Source organism: Ostrea edulis, chromosome 2 (assembly GCF_947568905.1).
Source record: "Ostrea edulis chromosome 2, xbOstEdul1.1, whole genome shotgun sequence".
Classification (NCBI taxonomy): Eukaryota; Metazoa; Mollusca; class Bivalvia; order Ostreida; family Ostreidae; genus Ostrea; species Ostrea edulis.
Window position 1 is genome coordinate 106,203,758 of NC_079165.1, and position 22,535 is coordinate 106,226,292.

At 35.4% G+C, this 22,535-nt stretch overlaps 1 protein-coding gene across 2 annotated transcripts in view; it reads right to left on the bottom strand.

Moving 5' to 3' along the window:
* LOC125680407 (rho guanine nucleotide exchange factor 17-like) overlaps window positions 1–22,535 on the bottom strand; it is a 62,893-nt gene that overhangs the window by 11,910 nt on the left and 28,448 nt on the right. For both annotated transcript variants that reach the window (XM_056155961.1, XM_048919987.2), the window contains 9 exons: window positions 16,879–16,956; window positions 14,182–14,361; window positions 12,164–12,280; window positions 10,975–11,067; window positions 7,282–7,449; window positions 5,736–5,786; window positions 871–971; window positions 448–536; window positions 114–226 (listed from right to left, as the gene is read on the bottom strand). In XM_056155961.1, the coding sequence (XP_056011936.1) occupies window positions 114–226; window positions 448–536; window positions 871–971; window positions 5,736–5,786; window positions 7,282–7,449; window positions 10,975–11,067; window positions 12,164–12,280; window positions 14,182–14,361; window positions 16,879–16,956 (990 nt within the window). The remainder of the gene's footprint in view (window positions 1–113; window positions 227–447; window positions 537–870; window positions 972–5,735; window positions 5,787–7,281; window positions 7,450–10,974; window positions 11,068–12,163; window positions 12,281–14,181; window positions 14,362–16,878; window positions 16,957–22,535) is intronic.

Sequence of the window (22,535 nt, forward strand, 5' to 3'; positions counted from 1 at the left end):
ACATTCATACTGCATGCCGTATTCTACATATGGTTTATCGTATCAACTGGTTTACGATATAAGTATAATGACATGAGAATGGTTTAAAAAGTAAAGGACAAATGAAATCTCACAGAATGTGGGCAATTTAGACGAACGGTGAGGTCAGTGATTTCATTAAGTATGCCAATGTCCTCCTCCAGCTGTTCCGGGTCCACGGTGTTCCGTCGTGCTAGGTTAGTGGGGCCTGCAAAGTTCACCACACAAATCTGTATTCATCACAACTCCAGAAATGAAAACAATATCTATACACTGTATATAGTGGCAGAACATCATGCTATTCAAATAGAATCAATCATTTTCATGGGGTCCAATAACATGAAAACAATGAAAATTATACTTTCTTGAAAAATTAATGATTTATAGTGCCTGCTTTTCCTCAACCCTTACATCTTTTAATAAACTCACTTTTTACAATTTCTACAGCATCTAGGCCAACCTTTAGCCATACTTTGTGTTTGATATTCTCAGCAAAGTCCTGGCCAGAAGGAGATTTTCTGGAAGCAAATGGAAACAAAAGTATTTTCATTTTCAAATAATTTCTTTTCAGTGAGCTTGCAAAAATTGTTACCAACAAAACGACTAATGATCCGTTTCGATGTTACTTTTGATATCCCTTGGAAATAAGCTGGAGAGTGTATTTTACTCTTACAGCATCAGAGATTAATCTTATAGTGACAGAAAGATTAAAAGATTGCCAAACTGAAAAGGAAATCTTTATGAATTACAGCATAGATCACTTCTAAAGAGACCTGTAGTGATGTCACAGGTCCCGCGGCTATTGTCCTCGCTGACCGGTGCCACTTTCATGAGACCACTTAAGGTACTTACAAGATAATGGACTTGCGTGTGACCGGCCCACTTCTCCTCTTCAGACTACTTATAATAATGAGATCTGAGAAAGTCCACACACACCATTGGTCCTTTTTACTCTGTAAAAAGTCAGAATTATTGTCACAACACAGATGAAATCACCTTTAACAGGTGCCCTAAATGGTATTTAATAGCATTTTGGACCTTTAAATCTATTTATAGATTTTCTGTGTACATTTTTCTGCTATACTCTATTTCAAATTTCCAGTGGTGCTAAATTTAAAAATATATCAGCTTATTGGCCACAATGCCCACCAAATTCATCTTGGTTTTACACAGAAATGAATTGTATCATTTTTGAAGCAGTCTTATTCAAATCAAACCCTGCTTTACATTTCTTTTGTACAAAACAAATGTAAAAGTATGGACTAATCTTAATCAGACTGCAAAACAATTAAATGTAAATATAACCTGCAAAACAAATGTAAAAGTAGGGTTTGTTTTAAGGAAGTTAGCTCCTGAGCTTTTGAGCACAAATGCGAAGGATTCTACAACTAAGTATTTACTGGTCCAATACTGATCCCATTGGTGCAAACATATTACACATCTATTGCTGAACCCTATCCAGTTGAAAAATTTGGTCAGTTCAAATTTTGAAAGGGTTTGGCAGGGATTATATCTTCTAGTTGGCAGAAGGATTGCATGATTAATCAAAAAGTTTCTAATCTACATGATTTTTACAGTTTCTGTTCATCCAATATATCTTGTATTCTATATCCATATACATGTATTTCCATTTTATGATTTACGAAACAAGTAGCTAAGACTTGGAACTAGTTCAACTGTTGTAATTTATTAATTTGGTCGATATATTTTTCCAAACAGAATACCGATTCTTAAAAAAAGTCTAGATTAATTTACTCGAAATTTTGTATAAAAATTCCGTATTTTGGCCAATAATTTGAAGAGGCATTAGCTGTCATTTTGTCACCAAAAGTTTATTTCAATGAAAATTGCTCTATATCATATATTTCAGTAATAACACCAGTATTTAATTATTTCAAACACCTTTTAACCTCAAAGTAGGCACATGAATGTGCTATTTTGGTGATTAAATAATTATTGTCTTGCAATACATAATTCTTTCTTTATATTTCTTTACACTAAAAGCGGTTATCTAACGTAGGTTAAAGAGGTTCGCACCTGAGATTTGGAGTATAATGTCAATTTTTTTGGAAGTGTATTTTTGATTTCTACAATGAAGGAGAATTAGGAAATTAAAAAGAGAAACTGGGGTTGCAACACTTGTCATTGAACTACGGTGTTCTAAACATGACCTTTTTGCACTTAAAAATTTATTCAATTAAACTTAATTGATTTTTCTGTTGGTGCCAACATAACATAAGCAACACTAATCAATCATTATATAAAATAGATACATAATCATGTCTTCTAACACTACAGATAAAAAAAAATGAATACTTGTAATGGGGGGGGGGGGGGGGAATTATGACCTTTTTGCACTTGATATACGAAATACTTCATGATATCAAAATTGAGAGTTTAAAAGGACATATTAGGAGTAATGTCAATTTCTAAAATTTTACATAATTTTCAAGGTCTGGTCTAACACTTTAAAATGGAAATTTAAAAAGTGGGGGTTGGAGATCAAATTTTTGAATTATTGGCGAAAATACTGAATTTTTATACAAAATTTTGAGTAAATTGATTAAAACTTTTTTAACTATCTGTGTTCTGTTTGGAAAAATATATCAACCGAGTTAATAAATTACAACATCTGAACTACTTCCAAGTCCCAGCTACCTCTATCAAATTATAAAACTGAAATACACGAATAGGAGTATAAAAATAGACGATACAATGGAAGAAACAGAAACTGTAATATCATGCAGATTTAGAACTTTTTGATTAATGAATCCTTCCACCACAAAATATAGTCCCTGCCAAACCCTTTCTAAATTTGAATTGAAACAAAATTTTTCAACTGGATAGGGTTCAGCAATAGATGTGTAATATGTTTGCACCAATGGGATCAGTATTGAACCAGTAAATACTTAGTTGTAGAATCCTGCACAGTTGTTCTCAAAAGCTCAGGAACTAACTTCCTTAATTAGGTTTCTCTTGTTTTTGTACGAAATAAATGTTTTTATTAGTCATTGATATATATTCCTTTATTGCCATATTGAGAGATTTTGAGAGAAAAATAGTTGCCATCACTTTCACAGCTAATGCCCTTTTAAAAATTTGATCTGTAACCCCCACTTTTTTTAGTTCCATTTAAATTTAAAGACAAGACTTTGAAAATTATGCAAAAACATTTTTTTTTTTGTATATCAAGTGCAAAAAGGTCATTATTTATTTCCATGACTTGTATCAAAGTATTGTTTTTAATATCTGTATTGTTAGAAGACACGATTGTTTCTATACTTTATGTAATGATAGACATCTGCTTATGACGTAGTTTCAGTTATCGAGTATCAATATGTGAGTCCCACTAGTAAATTACACCTTTTATAATGCAGGGTCTGTGATTTGACAGGTTTGCTTTTCACACCTGTGACCTTTAAAGATACCACTACACAGGTGTTTCTGGATATGTCACGATCGATGATGTCATAATTAGATATACAAAATGCCTGTCCTCTCTGAGTAGCTAACACTCAATATCTTATCAAAATAAATTAACAATTGAAACATCCAGGCCCCATTGACAAAACATAAAGCGGTGTCTTTGGACACTACATGTAAGTTACAATCATAGATACAGTTCCTAATAAATCTAGAAACAAATATAAATGAACAGAAAAAAAAATACAAAGAGGCCCATGGGCCACATCGCTCACCTGAGTCACCATGGCCCATATTCAATGATTTTCCCTATATATATTCAGATGTAAAACTTTGATCCCTATTGTGGACCCAACCTACCTCCAATCTGCACTATGTCAGGAAGCTTTTATGTAAACTTTTCTGGCCCAGTGGTTCTTGAGAAGAAGATTTTAAAAGATTTCCCTATATATTTGTATGAAAAACTTTGATCCCCTATTGTGCATCCCCCCTACCCTTGGGGGCCATGGTGTTAACAAACTTGAATCTGCACTATGTCAGGACGCTTTCATGTAAATGTAAACTTTTCTGGTTCAATGGTTCTTGAGAAGATTTTAAAGATTTTCCCTATATATTTGTATGTAAAATTTTGATCCCCTGTTATGGTCCCTGAACCTACCCCCGGGAGGCATGATGTTAACAAAATTGACTTTGCACTATCTAAGGAAGCTTTCATGTACATGTAAACTTTTCTGGCCCAGTTGTTCTTTAAAAGATCTTTAAAACATTTTCCCTATACATTTGTATGTAAAACTGATCCTCTATTGTGGCCCCATCCTACCCCCAGGGGCGATGATTTTAACAAACATTAATCTGCACTATATCAGGAAGCTTTCATGTAAATTTGCACTTTCCTGGCCCAATGGTTCTTAAGAAGAAGATTTTTAAAGATTTTCCCTACATATTCGCATGTAAAACTTTGATCCCCTTTCGTGGCCCCAACCTACCCCGGGGGTCATGGTTTTAAGAAACTTGAAACTGCACTATGTCAGGAAGCTTTCATGTAAATTGCAGCTCTATTGATCCATTGGTTCTTGAGAAGAAGATTTTTAAATGATTCAACCCTTAATTTGAAAGCCCTTCACCAAAGGATGCTTTTCGCCAAATATGGTTGAAATTGGCCCGATGGTTCTGGAGAAGAAGTCGAAAATGTGAAAAGTTTACAGATGGATGGACAGACAGACGGATGAACGACGGATAATGGGGGTGATCAGAAAAGCTCACTTGAGCTTTCAGATCAGGTGAGTTAAAAAGGGGGAAAACCTAACAAACAAACAAAAAAACCCCAAAGAAACGGCCAATAACTTTGGATTCTAACAAAAGCTCCACAAAGTGGGGCATCCCCTCACAATGTATTTTTTTTTCTATCAATTCCAAGTTACCTTTACCTTAGACCTTTTGACCCAAAATCAACAGGGTTTTTCCACTCTTGATAGCAAAGCCTTATGTGAAGTATCAAATCAATCGAGCAAAAAATGAAGCCTGAAAAGTGTCTACAAGGTATCACACATTATCGTACATTTCATCACACATTATCATACATTTCATCACACACTATCATACATTTCATCACACATTATCATACATTTCATCATCACACATTATCATACATTTCATCACACACTATCATACATTTCATCATCACACATTATCATACATTTCATCATCACACATTATCATACATTTCATCATCACACATTATCATACATTTCATCATCACACATTATCATACATTTCATCACACACTATCATACATTTCATCATCACACATTATCATACATTTCATCATCACACATTATCATACATTTCATCATCACACATTATCATACATTTCATCATCACACATTATCATACATTTCATCACACATTATCATACATTTCATCATCACACATTATCATACATTTCATCACACATTATCATACATTTCATCACACATTATCATACATTTCATCACACATTATCATACATTTCATCATCACACATTATCATACATTTCATCATCACACATTATCATACATTTCATCACACATTATCATACATTTCATCATCACACATTATCATACATTTCATCATCACACATTATCATACATTTCATCACACATTATTGCACATTTCATCACACATTATCATACATTTCATCACACAATACCTTACATTTTATCACACAATACCTTACATTTCATCACACATTATCGTACATTTCATCACACACTATCATACATTGTGTAGGAAAGTTCTATGTAAAATAACTTACCATTATTTGAACCATATCGTGTCTTAAGTATTGCCTGTCTGGCACAGCCAGCTGGAAAAGAAAACAAACAAATGCAGAGGATTCATGTTCACGCTTATAGTCATGTTCAGAGGATTCATGTTCACGCTTATAGTCATATTCAGAGGATTCATGTTCCTACTTAAAGTCGTGTTCATTTGATATGTGCTTTCAAAATGGGGAGACATATTACAAAGACTGCTTTCGTAAAGTTTCATTGCTAAACCACTTTATATAGATATTATCAAGACACCATTTATTGCCTTGTGAGCCTGTGACCCACACCTTGAAATTTGACCTTCAAAGCAATGGGGGGGGGGGGGGGGGGGGGGGGGGTGTCATCCTTTCGTCAAGTTTCATGGCTAAAAAGCTCAAACAGTATTGAAGATATCATCCTTCAAACTTTTCTTACTATGTGTGACCTTGGCCTTTTGACCTAACAACTAACTACAATTTAGATTATTCTACAGTTATGAAGCTCCTTCTGAGAAATTTCATTGCTGAAGCCCATATTGCATTTCATAATACATTCAGAAAGTAATGACTGACTGAAAGGTAGATTGACTTGAGCCCATCCATCCCCACAACAGCATGGAGACTTACCCATCCCCACAACAACATGGAGACTTACCCATCCCCACAACAGCATGGAGACTTACCCATCCCCACTACAGCATGGAGACTTACCCATCCCCACAACAGCATGGAGACTTACCCATCCCCACTACAGCATGGAGACTTACCCATCCCCACAACAGCATGGAGACTTACCCATCCCCACTACAGCATGGAGACTTACCCATCCCCACTACAGCATGGAGACTTACCCATCCCCACTACAGCATGGAGACTTACCCATCCCCACAACAGCATGGAGACTTACCCATCCCCACTACAGCATGGAGACTTACCCATCCCCACTACAGCATGGAGACTTACCCATCCCCACTACAGCATGGAGACTTACCCATCCCCACTACAGCATGGAGACTTACCCATCCCCACTACAGCATGGAGACTTACCCATCTCTAATCAGCTAAGTACATGTAACTCCCTGTTACTGAGATCAGTTATCAGTAAGACTTCCTGTTACTAAGAACAGTTATCATTAAGACTTCCTGTTACATCAATTATCAGTAAGACTTCCTGTTACATGTTATCATTAAGACTTCCTGTTACATCAGTTATCAGTAAGACTTCCTGTTACATCAGTTATCAGTAAGACTTCCTGTTACATCAGTTATCAGTAAGACTTCCTGTTACATCAGTTATCAGTATGACTTCCTGTTACATCAGTTATCAGTAAGACTTCCTGTTACTTACATCAGTTATCAGTAAGACTTCCTGTTACTTACATCAGTTATCAGTAAGACTTCCTGTTACATCAGTTATCAGTAAGACTTCCTGTTACATCAGTTATCAGTAAGACTTCCTATTACATCAGTTATCAGTAAGACTTCCTGTTACATCAGTTATCAGTAAGACTTCCTGTTACATCAGTTATCAGTAAGACTTCCTGTTACTTACATCAGTTATCAGTAAGAGTTCCAGCCTCTTTAGTGTGGCCTGTTGATCCTCTTCATGTTGGCTTTCGTTGACTGTACCCAGTTTGATGGCAAAGTCATGCATCACTTTCTCTGCCTCCTTTAGCAGTGGAAAATCAGGGTGAACTGGAGGGGTGTGCTCTATCAACCTCTGTGACAAAACAAAAACAATCCATCATCAACGTAACAATTTAATGACTAGTAAACAACTGTTGTCAGGTAGTGGGGCTGGTGTTCATTATGTATTCATAAGTTTGGTTGACCCCAATGGCCATCAACTTACAACAAAAATGGCATATAACAATATATTTGATATACAACGAAAATACCTTGTTTCTAGTACATAGAATTAGTTACCACATTACACATGATTTCTTATGAAACTGATGACTGAAAAGCCTTACACAATACCAAATGACTAAGTACTCATTGTGACAAGAACTTTTTAATAAACTGATTTAATTTGATATGTGAAGACAACACAGTGGTCATTGCAGTCAGCAATGTCTTGCGCAAACGGTTGAACTTTTTTTTTTTGACCACCAAATATTCCAGTTGAATGACCTCCTCAGAAAAAAAAATGCAGCAATCAGAATTTTTCTGCTTGGCAGGAAAATATGATCCCGTGAATATCATCCAAAATGCTGTTGGCATATTTTATCAAAATATATCAATTTCTTCTTGAAACAGTCTGATAAACAAAAGCCATATAATGGTTCTAAAAAAACAGGCAGAAATACAATCTAAATTATCAGACATAAAACACAAATCTTATCATCGATTCCTTTCTCAAACTCATTCCTCGTCTGCAAGAAGAAATTTTAAAATTCCTTAACCTTCATTTCAGAATGCCTCACACAAATGTCTGATGCACATAAAAGACCTTCACTCTCCAAAAACCCCTGGCCCAGTTTCCCAAAGTCATTCATCAATCACACACAGAGGATGACAAACAATTAATATTTCGGCACAAAATATGAAGAGGAACTAAAAATACACAACCCTTGTATCCTCTGTACTTCCAACAGATCAGGATAGGGAAGATTTTTGCTGGTCTTATCAATATAGATCTAAAAAAGAATCTTGCCTCTACTTAACCAGAAAGAAAAACAAGAAGTTGTAGCAATAGAGGGCCCAAGCTAATAGTCTTGTTAAAACGATACTCCATATTGTGCTGAGAGTCAGATGCATACAGCCAGAAATGCTGTTTATCTCATAGTTACTAAGGAGAAATGAAAGCACGTAACAAAACAAAAACGGTCAGCGGAGCCCCTAAGTCAATCTGCAGTCGTTTTTATTGTTGTCAAGAAACAGCAGTGGCCACCATGCTAAAGACCTGTGATTGCTGAGAATGAAACCACCCTCGGTGATGTGTCCTAAATGGAATCAGGAAATGGGAAAGGGTTAAATGGGAATACATGTATAGTTATTTACAAAGAAATAACTATTCAAAGAGGATTATAACCTGCAGGTTTCACAGTCAACAAGGTCAGCCAAGGTCACTGAAACACAGGGGGGAGGAGGGTGGAAATGAAGGGTGTGACTCACTGAAACACAGGGGGGAGGAGGGCGGAAATGAAGGGTGTGACTCACTGAAACACAGGGGGGAGGAGGGTGGAAATGAAGGGTTGTGACTCACTGAAACACAGGGGGGAGGAGGGTGGAAATGAAGGGTGTGATTCACTGAAACACAGGGGGGAGGAGGGCGGAAATGAAGGGTGTGACTCACTGAAACACAGGGGGGAGGAGGGCGGAAATGAAGGGTGTGACTCACTGAAACACAGGGGGGAGGAGGGTGGAAATGAAGGGTTGTGACTCACTGAAACACAGGGGGAGGAGGGTGGAAATGAAGGGTGTGACTCACTGAAACACAGGGGGAGGAGGGTGGAAATGAAGGGTGTGACTCACTGAAACACAGGGGGGAGGAGGGCGGAAATGAAGGGTGTGACTCACTGAAACACAGGGGGGAGGAGGGCGGAAATGAAGGGTGTGACTCACTGAAACACAGGGGGAGGAGGGTGGAAATGAAGGGTGTGACTCACTGAAACACAGGGGGAGGAGGGTGGAAATGAAGGGTGTGACTCACTGAAACACAGGGGGAGGAGGGTGGAAATGAAGGGTGTGACTCACTGAAACACAGGGGGAGGAGGGTGGAAATGAAGGGTGTGACTCACTGAAACACAGGGGGAGGAGGGTGGAAATGAAGGGTGTGACTCACTGAAACACAGGGGGAGGAGGGTGGAAATGAAGGGTGTGACTCTCCTCAGTTGTTGGGGTTATTTCATCACAAGACAAGAAAAAATGAACTCACAGCCAAAGCTTGTAATCTAAAAGTACCGCAGTCTGTGTGTAAACATATTATACAACTTGTAATCTAAAAGTACCGCAGTCTGTGTGTAATCTAAAAGTACCGCAGTCTGTGTGTAAACATAGTATACAACTTGTAATCTAAAAGTACCGCAGTCTGTATGTAAACATATTATACAACTTGTAATCTAAAAGTACCGCAGTCTGTGTGTAAACATATTATACAACTTGTAATCTAAAAGTACCGCAGTCTGTGTGTAAACATATTATACAACTTGTAATCTAAAAGTACCGCAGTCTGTGTGTAATCATATTATACAACTTGTAATCTAAAAGTACCGCAGTCTGTGTGTAAACATATTATACAACTTGTTATTTGACATATACTGAGGTCACCATGTCTAAAATAGTACTAAACTTATTTCATATGATTATATAATAGCATCACAGTAATGCTAGCGACCATCAGTTATAGTCGTTTCATCAAATATCATATTAAAAAAAAGTTTATGACCACCCTAAATACCGAACATTACAGAGCTGCTTAGTTAGTTCAATGACCTTATTTGATTAATACAATGCTAGCCATTCTCAGCATCTTTCAGGTAGATTTATACCAATATTTTGCGCCATACATTTCTCTTAAAATCTTCACAAGTTTACGACCTGGTGAGCTATCATTTTAATAATTTAAACCTGAGCTGATAATGACACGAGAGAATCACTTTCCTGTTCGCTGTGTGAATCACTTCTGTGCCTGTAGACTGTAGTTCCTGTCTTGGTGATTAATAACAAAAACATACAGGCCAATCAAGTCTGATCATTATCATATGAAATCTAAATTAAAAAATTTTTAAATGGGTCATACACCAGCCCTACAAGACACCTGAAACACAAACGTGTACATGTTTCACGAGGATTTTTTTCTCCGATTACGAAACGAATGCCCACCTCTCCTCATCTTCGGAACAAAAAATGGAAATTGGTTTTTTATAGATAAGGCGGCCTTGACTTTTTCCAATAACAGTGCATATTTTGTGTGTACCCCCTCCCAATGGGGAGGATTTTACAATTGCTAAGAGATTTCATATGAAATTTAAGTTTGCTTGGAAAAAACACTGAGAGGAAGGAAGTAATTGACATGAGAATACTGACATAAATTAGCACACTGTAGGTAAGACTGTGGATATCTCGAGGTACATGAGAATACTGACATAAATTAGCACACTGTAGGTAAGACTGTGGATATCTCGAGGTACATGAGAATACTGACATAAATTAGCACACTGTAGGTAAAGACTGGATATCTCGAGGTACATGGCCACTTGTTAACAGACATCCACTGATTTGAGAGGGTTTGATTACTTACTTGTAAAAGTAATTCATATCTAGGAATTCGTTGTATGGGTCTCACGATTAGGTCCTTCATTGACAGTTTGTTCCCACTTTCTTTGTGACATTGCTGTAAAATAAAACATAATCTGAGTATGTCTGTTCTACCAGTAATGAAAGCAAACGAAGAAGAAAAATCATGTTTCATAGCATGGGCATGTCATACTTTAATGCACTATTTTGACAAATAGAGTATATCTAGTATCCTAAGCCTTTTCATGATGTAAGTCATGATGCCATGGTTTTACTAGTTGTAAAAAATATACAGTAAACACCAAGGTTTGGATTAAGTAGCTAAGTACATCTGAACTCTGCGGTCAGAACCTTGAACATTTACATTCGAATGGGGAAACAGAGATGTACATTACTACAAGTGTCAAAAGCCAAAAAAAGCGTAATGAAATATTTCTGCCGTTATCAGACTAAAACTATAATCCTAACATTATGTAAAATCTCTCTCCATTTGACAGATTTTAATGTAAAACCTATCTCCTCTAATCAGACGACATAGTTTTATGTAAAATCTATTTCTATTAGGGATTGAGTTGCAGTTAAGTTCCAGTAAATCTCCTGGATATGCCTTATCTACACAATGAATATTTCACGTGTAGCAACCCGACCTTGACCTTCACATTCTGCTACAGATACATTTAAGCAGATAAAGTTTTAATAGCTTCAGAAAAAAAGTCTCAGAAATGATGGGAAAAGGATTTAGCATTCCTTTAAGATCAGGAAGTACTTGAATCTAGAAGTTTCAACCCAATCTTGAAAACTTTCAAATAGTACAAGAATTTTGTTACCTAGAAGCTAGACTCTTAATGTTCATTCATATATCTTTTAAATAACGTAAGGGGGAAGGGGGGATTGATGAACAAAGATGGTAGACTTGATAATAATAATTATCCTGCTATAATATTAAAATCCCTACAGGCATATATATCTTCATGCTATGACAGTCCTTTATCCTTTTATATCTCTTTGACCTTGAACTTGTTGTTCTCCTTGACAAAACAATTGAACCTGTCATGTTGCACTCCACTTCAAATTATTTATCTCTTTTTAAGTCTGTGTACCATAAGAAGATTTTCTACCAGTGTATCAAAAACAACTAAAGCTCTCAGAACATGTACACAAATATGTATTAGGATGAGAGGCTTTAGACCTACCTCAATGAATTTTTGAACAGAGGATTTTGTTGTCAAGGCGTTTTCAATTACTTTTCCTGACGTCTTATAATTCTCCACAAATGATACATAGCAGTCTATTACTGTCTGCTTGGAAAACTGTAAAATAAAATAGTATGATTAATGCTACATTAATCTAGAATTAATGCAGGTTTACATAATAAAACTTGATTTCACAATGACTATTTCATTACCCATCGGATGCTACAGAGAGGTCATTCACATAAAATGGCAAACACTTATTGAATGATGGAAACCAGGCATAAACCCTGTATTAATTAACCCCATTTCATTATCTGCAGTTGTAGTAATCACTAACTGCTTCACTGCCGGGATTTCTAGCTGTTGTAATGAAAGCAACTAAGCCCTAGGCCAAGATTATCCTTAGATTCAAATACATGAACTAAGGTCAAAGGTCAAACCAAATAATCTCCCCCACACCTCTTCATCAGTCTGGTCTAAGATGGACCTCTGGATGAATTTACCATCCATTCAGTTGTGTGGGTTTTTTTTGGGGGGGTATCTAAACAAATTTTGTTTGAATGCAGGTTACATTTCATCAGAAATCATAAAAGGCAGATTGCAGTAGTAGTTTTTTCTACTTTGTAACACACACTATTCATTGAAAATATCTGAACATATTCATAATATTGACATTAAGAAATTGAAACACAAACCCAATTATTCATTAACATTAAGAAAACAAAGCACAAGGTTATTAGCTTAAATAATCACTTCATGATAATCATTCTTAATTTTCTGATTTGTGTCATGTTTTTGTTTACATAGATTAAATATACTAGTGAAAGGTTCGATTAAAGCAGAATTTTAATTAACATGTTAATTCTTAACACAATAATTATTTTCTAGTGTTTGGCACATCTTTATTTTGTTTTAAACATGCTATCTTTAATCAAGCAATCTAATGTAAACAAAAACATGGCACGAGCCTTGTTTACATAACAAAGAATTGGGAGTGCTGTATCTCACTTGTAACTCAACAACTGATATTCAAATTTTGGTTGGTTATTAGAAATACTTTAGTTAAGCATTGTAAATAAAAAAAATGAAAAAATAAAATTAGAAATTTTTTGGCTCAGATCGTGTCCAATGCCTCTTTAAAAGAAGAATGTTGTATTATCTCTTGACAATTCCTTCTCTAACACTGCCAATGGTCATACCCTCACTATGGTAAACATGTACTGCCCTTACTATGGTAAACAGTCCTACTCTCACTATGGTAAACAGTCATACCCTCACTATGGTAAACAGTCATACTCTCACTATGGTAAACAGTCATACCCTCACTATGGTAAACAGTCATACCCTCACTATGGTAAACAGTCATACCATACCCTCACTATGGTAAACAGTCATACCCTCACTATGGTAAACAGTCATACCCTCACTATGGTAAACAGTCATACCCTCACTATGGTAAACAGTCATACCCTCACTATGGTAAACAGTCCTACTCTCACTATGGTAAACATGTACTGCCAATAGTCCTACCCTCACTGTGGTGAACATTAAATGTACAGCCCAAAGCTCTACACTTATTGTGCACTTACAGTGTGGCAGAAAAACTATTAATTTGCAAAATTCTTCTATTATCTGGAAAAAAATCAGTCTACTATAGATCTTAATTTGCTCATGTTTATTGGTTGTGCTTTGCAAAAATAAAGAAATTGATAATTGATATGTTCATACATATAGTGTTTGAGCTGCACATTGGTACATAGTTTTAGATAAACTACAATGTAGATATGACTAATGTTTTCTCTAGTAGATTTTTAAACTCCTTAGGAATGAAGAGATTTTGACCTTAAACTAACCATGACCCCCCCCCCCCCCCCCCCCCCCCGAACCATGACAACCACTTTTCTGTGTATCGAAAGAGTATACAGTGTACATGTACATGTTCTATTGTTCTTGCATACACAATATATCATTTCTCAATTATAAGATTTCATCTTCAACTTATTGTCTTATACACTCACTGTGGCAGATATAACATTGCCCATGGTGCTGGTCTCGGAGTCCCAGTTGGTCCAGACACGATCCAGAGTGTTTCTGTACACAGTATGATGCATGAGGATTTCTGGAATCATGTAGAAGATATTGTCCACAAGGTTCTCATCCACGCTACTACAAGACGTCTTCAGCGGAAGCATGTACCTCTACAACCCAAAAAATTAAAAAGTTTCATGGTACAGTAAAACATATTTATAATGAACACACTTATAACGAATTCATGCATATTGCAAAGTGATATTTATTCCCCTAGCAGAGGAAAATGATGAAAATTTCATTGGATATAATGAAGTTAGGTAATTATTAACTATTTTCGCTGGCACTGACGCTTCACTATAATCAGGTCTTTAACTGTATAGTGAAGTTTGGTAATTATTAACTATTTTCGCTGGCCCTGACGCTTCACTATAATCATGTTTTTAACTGTATAGTGAAGTTTGGTTATGATTAACTATTTTCGCTGGCCCTGGCGCTTCACTATAATCTAAATCATGTTTTTAACTGTATAGTGAAGTTTGGTTATGATTAACTATTTTCGCTGGCACTGACGCTTCACTATAATCTAAATCATGTTTTTAACTGTATAGTTAAGTTTGGTTATGATTAACTATTTTCGCTGGCCCTGGCGCTTCACTATAATCATGTTTTTAACTGTATAGTTAAGTTTGGTTATGATTAACTATTTTCGCTGGCCCTGGTGCTTCACTATAATCATGTTTTTAACTGTATAGTGAAGTTTGGTTATGATTAACTATTTTCGCTGGCCCTGGCGCTTCACTATAATCATGTTTTTAACTGTATAGTGAAGTTTGGTTATGATTAACTATTTTCGCTGGCCCTGACGTTTCACTATAATCATGTTTTTAACTGTATAGTTAAGTTTGGTTATGATTAACTATTTTCGCTGGCCCTGGCGCTTCACTATAATCATGTTTTTAACTGTATAGTGAAGTTTGGTTATGATTAACTATTATCGCTGGCCCTGGCGCTTCACTATAATCATGTTTTTAACTGTATAGTGAAGTTTGGTTATGATTAACTATTTTCGCTGGCCCTGGCGCTTCACTATAATCATGTTTTTAACTGTATAGTGAAGTTTGGTTATGATTAACTATTTTCACTATAATCATGTTTTTAACTGTACTGTGACTATGTACAAGAGTGTTAGATATTAAGGCCCCATGCCAAGGTTGCTACTGTCACAGTACTCAATTCTTACTTTGCATATTAAATGAAATTGCAGCTGTTCAGGTGAAAAAATGTAATGTCTTTACCTATCAAAAACCATGATGGTTATAACTTAAATCAAAGCTTATTGTTTACAGACACCACATAAAAGATGGATGATGGGAGCTTAAAATGGTCTATGGCCAGGTGAGCTGAATAAAAGCTATTGTAGTCTTCACCACACCACTTCTTTTCATTGTTTACTAGATTACTCTTCTAAACCTCAGCTATAGTGATTTACAGTTCCACAAATCTGGGTGCAGCAGGCAAGTTTTGGAGTCAATATTCCCTTATCTGATAGCAACAGCCTTCCCAACAACACTCAGGTGTTAACTTCTGTCATCATTTCTTCATTCAACAATCCCACACACAAAATTGCTAAATCCTTACACATCTATAATCATGCACTTCATTTTTTAAAATAAGAAAACAATTGTGTTGCTCAATGTGCTTGTTCAAAATAAATGTTACCCTAAAAACAAAATTCAGTTAAATAGAAGATCCCTGAACTACAAATCACCTACATCATAACACTGAATATACAACACTGTACAATGCTGTTCTGATTAATCAACTTCATCAATTTCACATTACTAGTTGTCAATAATGAGTAAATATCTGGGAAATTCGCAAGCATAAATTTTTTGAAAATCTTGCAGAGAACCAGACATTGTGTTTAATCAATAAGGTTTGGAATGACTAAATGGTGAACATTACTAGTGATGAACACACGGACATTACTAGTGATGAACACACGGACATTACTAGTGATGAACACACGGACATTACTAGTGATGAACACACGGACATTACTAGTGATGAACAGATTTTCCATCCACCTATCAAGTATAAAATTACCGGTAGTAGCAAATTAAAGTTGGATCATGATACCCTGGAAAATCGTAAAAATTTTGTGATGGATCTTCAATTCATTAATTCCGGCCATTCAATATAAAATTCTATAGGTGCCATATTTTCCAAGTTTGGACTTTTTCTTTTTAAAACCACATTTGCAGAGAACCAACATCTGATTGGTTTTCCCTTGACACTACTATCCAACCAAAATCAGCCTTAGTAAAATAGACTTCATTTACATAAATTTAATAACATTTGAATCATATCTGCTTTTCCCTTAAATTTAAAATTACTGCAGGTGTCAACATAAAATAAACTGCAATTATGTATTAAGAAAATGCAATAGACACATTCACTTCATTTGAAATCATGTGATCAATAGCATAGATTCAGTTAAATTCATGGATTGCCAAGATTCCACAATTTTGTTGGGACATTAATTTCATTGATATAGTTTCAATGCATCAAAACAATATACATGTGTGTGTGTATATATATATATATATATATATATATATATATATATCAATGTAATAGTTCCCTGTGTATGAATGACATGCTTTCAATCCTCTAGTACTTACATCTTTAAGCACAGTGAGAGCATCTACGTACTCCTGTTCATTCTTACACAGTTCCTCCACTATATGGTAACGCTTGTCCTGTAAAACAGATTAAACAAACATTAGGCTATGATGTCATTCTACGCAATTCCTCTACTACAGTAAAATTTGTTATAAACGTAATTCGCTATATCCAATAAGTTTATAATGTGTTTTTAAACTACAGGGAATAAAAATCACTTCAATGTCAGCATGAATTCATTATAAACATGTTCACTGTAACCATGTTTTACTGTAAGACTGAATTCATTATTAGCATGTTCACTGTAACCATGTTTTACTGTAAGTGTGAATTCATTATAAGTAGGTTCACTGTAACCATATTTTACTGTAAGCATGAATTCATTATAAGTGTGTTCACTGTAACCATGTTTTACTGTAAGATTGAATTCATTATAAGCATGTTCACTGTAACCGTGTTTTACTGTAAGTGTGAACTCATTATAAATGTGTTCACTGTAACCATGTTTTACTGTAAGTGTGAACTCATTATAAATGTGTTCACTGTAACCATGTTTTACTGTAAGGATGAATTCATTATAAGTGTGTTCACTGTAACCGTGTTTTACTGTAAGCATGAATTCATTATAAGTGTGTTCACTGTAACCGTGTTTTACTGTAAGGATGAATTCATTATAAGTGTGTTCACTGTAACTGTGTTTTACTGTAAGTGTGAATTCATCATAAGTGTGTTCACTGTACCGTGTTTTAATGTAAGTGTGAATTCATTATAAGTGTGTTCACTGTAACCGTGTTTTACTGTAAGTGTGAATTCATTATAAGTGTGTTCACTGTAATATTGTTTTACTGTATATGGCACTACCACTTGTCCTGTGAAATAGATTCACAAAAAAAGAATGGGCTTTATGTCATCTACACTCACGGGGAGCGGAAGGGGGGGGGGGTATTAAAGTCTAGCCATACATCATTAAATGCTAAAGGACTGTGCAGAGAATGGCCTCTACTCCTCTCTGCTCTATGTACTGGCTTTCTCTTGACAAGGGTAATTAACTTAAAATACTGCTTATCAGAGGCTCTCAAGAGCTTGAATTGGATACTTCATTCACAATAGGGAAGACCTGGACTGCATCAGTTCTAGAGAAAAGAATAAGCTGATATGTTTGTGAGCCTGTGCAGTTAAATGTCATGACAGCCAAACTGGAATTCATAAAACTTCAGAAATTCAAACCACTTTTGGACCACTCATGTTCAAATCTATATTATATATAATCACTAGTCAAACTTGTAACGTTAACCTTTCATGAGTACACCCTTTTAATCATTTTAATTGGTGTTTACATTTGAAGAAGTCATTCAGTGTAAATGTAGAAGATTTATCATTTGATAAGTGAAGGTACACAGTTTGATTTCCAGAGTAAATGTTTCCCTCTTCAGAGAAAATGATTTTCTTTCACTTCTCTTGGTATACTGTTTGATCATGTAATAGAACAGTTTATTTGAAGTATTTCAGAATAATTTCATAGAACAAATATTCAATCATTATGCCATTTTTGAAGAATTATCTTAGGAAAGAGATAAGTATGTATATTTTAAAGTTCTTAAATCTTTTCAAATCCTTTAAGAGGATTTTTTTTTTAATTTAATTGTCTCTACTTTACCTGACCATGATACACAATGAATTTACTGCTGAGCTAATCAGATTATCCTGATGCTGCAGATAAGGAATTCAGCTCTAATCTGAATTAACTCCCTATTTACTATTTGAAAGAGATCGATTAACAACAACAAAAATTCATTGAATACAAAAAACTGAGGATGTATCATAACCTTGTGGTTCAAACCAGATCAAATACAACGTTATCAATTTTTTTTTCTTTACCAAATATTTCTCAAAATTTTTAACCCTCAGAATGAGCTACCCACCCACACTATAACCACAACATCAGCCGTGGATACAAAACAAACTAAAGCTGTTGAAGCAAATCTATTACATCACTTATTTGTGAATAACGGTATCCTATCTGTGGAAAAGGTCATTTCTATAAATGCAGTCAAAATGTTGTACCTGCCAAATTTAATAACCTCCACAACATAACGCGCATGCCATTTCCTTTATCACGACATGCTCTTGTGTTGTTAGGTGCAGCTAGCAATGTATCAATTAGCTGTGCAGTTAGGAGTGTCAGTATGTGGGCTTTTCCTTCCCGGAGGTCATTCTGGTCACAAGGTGAAGGTCAATGACTGCTTAATGTCAGGTTCAAACTCTATCAAAAACCTTTCTTTAGATAAAAATCCCAAAATTTGTATTGTCAGATGGTTCATTGATTTCAATAAATAAGAAAGAAAATGTTCAAAACAACAAGATTAGAAGACAAAATACAAGCAAAGCCCCGAAATAAATCAGTGCCCGTGGCATGCAGTCAACAGATAGCTGTGAATGGACGTGTAAAATACTATTAGATGTTTGTCTTCAGAAAATGTGATGTATTAAGTCCGGCTGTAACCGGGCTCATGCGACCTTCTCAAAAGATAAAACAATCATTCACAAGTCCGTAAACATTCAGAATAGTCAAAAGGTAATGTTTGTATGTCTATGTCTGCAAATATGGTAAATGCTGAACTAATTCTTCATACAGATAACACAGTGATAAAACACAAGCCTGACAAACCTACACCAAATATTTAGATCTCAAAACGATACCAGTGACAAAAAACCTCCTCAAAGAACCATTTATATCAATCAATGACGACCCATTTACTGCACTGTACAACATACTTAGCTAGATGCAATGAAATGCCATACACATAATTCAATTAGTCAACTCGGACCTTTCCTTCATGAACAATATTGTCTCATTAATGTCATTTCACTTTCATTTTCCTTGATTTGATCTATAAAAAAAAATTATTCTTCCTACATTTATAAGAATCTCCATCTATACCTTAATTATCAATTTACTTTAATTACTTAATAATTTACCTAATGATAAATTAACTAATAATTAAGATATTTCCATGATTTAAATTCATCTTTCTCTCACAATCAAACTTAAAAAATTTCTATAAGTTTTAGAGAATATTAAAGTTAACTGATCAAGCTAAGTTACATAATTTGTGTAAAACTTGCAGAAAAATATATCATGAATTTCCCATTTTCCATACAATAGTGTCAATAGAAGATAGAAACAGATATATATTCTATCCGAATCACTGTTGATGCCTATAGTCTAGCTGACGACTACCACTTCATTCATCCCCCCCCTCCCCCAACGCACACACACACAAGCTGCCTTCCTGCCTTTGTAAGTTGATGCACTTGGGAGAAGATTGGTGCTGCAGCTTCCTGTGGAGGTCGGCAGTGGTAGGTTTTGAGACGCTCCCCGTCAGAGAAGCTGGGATGCTACTGAATGACTGTGTGTTATCTCTCGGCTGTAGTGGATGGCAGTGGAGCATACTCATCTTCTGTTATAGTCTGTTTCTGCACCGCCTGTAGGTATTACAGCCACAAACCTCTGCAGCCTCCATTTGGATATACAGAACAAAGATTTTTTTATTCAAATTCCACTGCAGATAAAAGACCAAAGGAACGCAGACTTTTTTTTCATGAAATTCTCAAGAAACACTGGGAGACCGTGCACCATTAAAAGACCAGCAACTTCAAATCACACAGAATATATCAACACCCAAGATAATAATGGAGAAAAACATATACCCACAAAGATTTTACAAACTGTTGCATGTAACTTGCTTCTATTAAATATTCTGAAGTACTAGCTGTGACGTTGTACTTCTCCACATTTCAATCAGTAGTCAAGGGAGATAATTAAACGACACAGTGACTACGCGATTACAGCTAGCCCACCAATCAGCACAAATCACAGTCAACTCATCTTCAAAGATGATAAGGTGCATCCAAGTGCAGATTCACACTGCAAAGCTGAACTCTCAAAGCAGCAACAGCAAAACTATGAGAGAAAAGTGGATTGTGAAATGTATATAAAAATATATACCTGTCTGAAATCCTGCAGTGTGAAAAATTGTTATTGTGACATCTATCTCGTGACGTAACATTTCTCAATAATATACATAATATTCCGTGATATCTCAGGTACAATTCTTGTTTCAACAGAAAAAAACTTAGGGTATATATTACCTGGTGTTTTAGAGTTAGCATATTTTGATAGTTCCGTTATATGGCAATGTAAAATCAACTCTTTAATATGTATTACAGAACTTTGTATCTTAAGGGATGTTACTAATTTATTAAAACAAAGAAGGGAAAAAAATCTTTGGATCAATCAGAGATCGAACCAGGGACCCTTACGTAATGCTCAAGTAATAGGCGATTCAACCACTGGGATTACCAGGGCGATAAATATACGAAGTATATCCTCAATATTACTACAATATAAAATCTAAACCTTTATAGGATATCATACAATAACTCTTCATATTAAGGAGACGGAAAAATAGTCTTAGAAATAAAATGACAAAAAAAGTCATGTATGCATGACCTTTGAAATTCTTACGGTAGTTTTATTTTGACTATTACAAGTATCAATATTAATGGTTGAAAATTGAAAAACTATTAATTTCCACTCAATAGTTTAATTTGATTAATAACCAAAGACAATGTGTATGTCAATGCCACCTTTTTAAAGATGTCAGACATACAAAAACAGAAGTGTATGTCGATCAACATCAGAAAATCACGTATTTCCGGCCGTTAAACAGAATTATAAAAATAGATAAAAACTTGTTAAAATGACAAATTTTAAATATCAACAGTTTAAAAAGAACTGCTAATTTATAGATATGTTTGAATTATTTGTGCATATTAGGGAAACCATTGTATAACAGACATACAGTAGAGGAAATGCAATGTACTAGCATAGGAGTTATTGCCCTTGACAACAGTTTTTGAATTATAAATAGTTGATTAAACTCTATATAAAATATCTACTTCACAATCGATAGTTTATCTTTTTTTTTATCTTATTCAATGAATAAAATTCCTCTGCAAGATATATTTCTATCATGCGCAAAGTTTAATTTAATAATGATTTTTGTAAAAACCTATGACATCACATGAGGATCAATCTACCTTAAATATATTAAATTACTATACAGCTAGGTAGCTAGCTGTAATATGGAATCATGTTTTGAGAAAAATTTCCTACATGCAAACGTGAAATCTTGATCTGAATGAAATATTCTCAATGCCACTTTAAACAACTGTAACACGAAGGAAGAAAATGCAACCGACCAGACCAGGAATTGAACCCGGGCCCCCTGAATCTCTAGTCAGGTGTTCTACCAACTATCTGGCCATCAGCGATCAAACCCGTCTGACTGCTACATTCCTCCCTCCTTAAATTGTCTTCACCCTTGAAGACATGTAACCCAGATTCTTATTTGCCCCTAGCAGGACTTTCATCTGCAAGATGGCACCAAATGTAACACGAAGGGAGGAAATGCAACCGACCACACCAGAATTCAGACCCGGACCCCCTGAATCTCTAGTTAGGAGCTCTACCAAGTTAGCTATCTGACCACTGGTGATCAAACCCATCTGACCGCTACACAACAATCACATTCAAGTGATGAACAATGTCAGTATCACAACACATTAAAAAGAGGGTCAGGAGGTCGCTTCA